General features: G+C 37.8%; 1 protein-coding gene across 1 annotated transcript in view; it reads right to left on the bottom strand.

Moving 5' to 3' along the window:
* LOC101351596 (calcium-activated chloride channel regulator 4) overlaps positions 1–2,436 on the bottom strand; it is a 16,218-nt gene that overhangs the window by 2,138 nt on the left and 11,644 nt on the right. The window contains exons 6-8 of the mRNA XM_023733478.1: positions 2,370–2,428; positions 1,518–1,785; positions 289–459 (exon numbers count right to left, since the gene is read on the bottom strand). Coding sequence (XP_023589246.1) covers positions 289–459; positions 1,518–1,785; positions 2,370–2,428 — 498 coding nt within the window. The remainder of the gene's footprint in view (positions 1–288; positions 460–1,517; positions 1,786–2,369; positions 2,429–2,436) is intronic.

Genomic DNA, 2,436 nt, shown 5'->3' with positions numbered 1-2,436 from the left:
GAGTAGAACTGTGCTCCTTAGGGTTTTCCATGGCTGATTTTTTGGAAGTAGATTGCCAGGGCTTTTTTCCGAGGTGCCTCTGGGTGGACTTGAACCTCCAGCTTTTCCATTAGTAGCCAAGTGCATTAACTGTTTGCACTACCCAGGGATTTATAATAATAGCTAACATTTATTGTCTACGTCTGAGAACTTCATTCCATAATGAGAAAAGCTATACTCTGAGTAGCAAAATGTTTAAAGTTTGTTATTCAAGCCAGCACTGGATTTCTGATATTATGAGTTACTCACCATTCACCACCCATCCTGGTATATAGAGAGCTTTATTCAGTGGATGCCTTAAGCTTCGCGTGACAGCATTTGTTCCTCCTTGAGCCTGCACTTTTAAGCTATACCTGCCATTTTGTCTGTAAGCTATAAAATACCTGGAGTAGACCCCATCATTCTTGAAAGAATCAGCACCTTGTAATAGGAGTGAAAGAATAAATTATTATAGCAAAGAAAAACAGAAATATATGTATCTTGTCCCATTGAGACTGTCCCCTTGGAGAATAGTTTCATTATGCTCTGCCAGAAGATGGTATCTTGTTGAATTGATATCCTTGAGTTATTATGATTGATGTGTATATATATATATAAATACACACATTTATATGTATATGCAAAATAAATATCTCACCATTCTGGCCCTTATTATTTTACATATACATTATTATAGGACCTTTCTTACTGATTTCCCAGCAAATCAGTCTACCTTCAGCTTACTTTATCCATTAATGAGGTCATTCTTCTGTTCAATTCCATAGGCTCCTCACTAAAGAACAAGTGTCTGCCTAGGATTTAATTCTCACCATAGTCAACTACAAAATACCTAATTAGACTTATCCTCAATCACTCCCCTTTTTTTTTGAAGCTTCAGCTCTTGCTCTACTGCTCCATTAATTCCCTCTCTGACAGTGGAAAACCTTTTTTACTATTAGGATAAAAATTTGAGCGAACAGGGGGATAGGGTATTATAGGTATATTTCTTGATATTACCAGCATTGGAATTATCTGCTAAATTGCAAACACAATTCCCAGGGATTTTAACACTCTTAAGTCAGAGGTTCTTAAAATGAGGTCCTTGGACCAGCAGCAGCATCTTTGTATCTCTGGAACTTGTGATAAATGCAGATTCCTGGGCCTTCTGGGGATGGGCCCAGCAATTGGTGTTTTAACAAACTATCCAGTTGTTTCATATGGACACTAAAGTTTGAGAACCACTGCTTTAAGACAACTAGACATTGGTTGTCTAGATGACAAACAATAATGGTAACAATAGCTAACATTTAGTGAGTGCTTACCATCTGGAATACACTGTGCTAAGCACTTTGTAGGGATCACCTGAACAGAGTTTCCTGCCTCCCCTGATGTTCTTTGATCATTTGCATCAATTCTTCTGGTGCCTGTCCTACTGCCCCACACTGCTACAGAGCCCTGTTTATGAAAATATATGCTTATTTAAAAAATCTATGAATTACCTGCACCATTATCCAAAAGTTCCAAACTTTCCATTTTCCCAGACTGTGATTCAATGAAGGCAGTCACATTAGCTCCAAGAACGGGGAAGTACCCTTGCTGAACTTCTGCATAAACAATCATTGGACTAGGGTAGCTGTTTGTGTCTTTATTCATTTTAGCATTCACTGTGATCGGAGGCACAGAAGAATTTGACGCCCGCGAAGTTACCGTGATAGTTAATGTTTCTGGACTTACTTGGGCTTTTAGACTGTAAGTCCAAATGCCCACCTAAAAAAAATCAATGGAAATATAGTAAGTATTTAAGGTGAAGCTATTTTCTGTGTTTCCATACAAAAACAAGTTTTTGAGGGTGTGTACAGCATTCCACAGATGAGAACAGAGGTATTTTGGACAGGCACCTCCACTAGTGCCATGCATGGTTTATATACCTGGTGAAATATCACCTGATAAAATTCATTTTGAAAGTCTGCCTCTGTCTTGCCCTTATTCTTTGGCCTCAGAGTCCATAGATTGTACAATCCTAGGTGGGGCTAATAAGGAAGGAGGCTATGGTTATGTGCACACCATCATGTACAGACTTTCCCCACATTTCCTCTTGAAATTTCTTCTTGGTCTGCCTGTATTTCACCCTTTTCTTCCTCCCTCTGATACATAAGTTCTTCTTTTTTACTTCTATCAAATTTTAGGATCATACAAGGATGGAAAGTACATTCTACTGTCATCTTAATTTTGAAAATGATATAATTATTGGCATCAGGCATTTAAAAAATAACATAAGATATTAAACAATTTATTTTAAACTTAAAAAAAAAAAAGCCATAAGCGAGGAAGTCTAAAAGCTGATTTCTCACCTTTGCAATTCCTGCAATACTGAGATGGGCCATTCTGGAATTTGTGTCCACTGTGAATCCTCCCATC

Source organism: Trichechus manatus, unplaced genomic scaffold (assembly GCF_000243295.1).
Source record: "Trichechus manatus latirostris isolate Lorelei unplaced genomic scaffold, TriManLat1.0 scaffold00058, whole genome shotgun sequence".
Classification (NCBI taxonomy): domain Eukaryota; kingdom Metazoa; phylum Chordata; class Mammalia; order Sirenia; family Trichechidae; genus Trichechus; species Trichechus manatus.
Note: the sequence above shows the minus strand (reverse complement) of the source record. Positions and strands in the feature narration are given on the sequence as shown.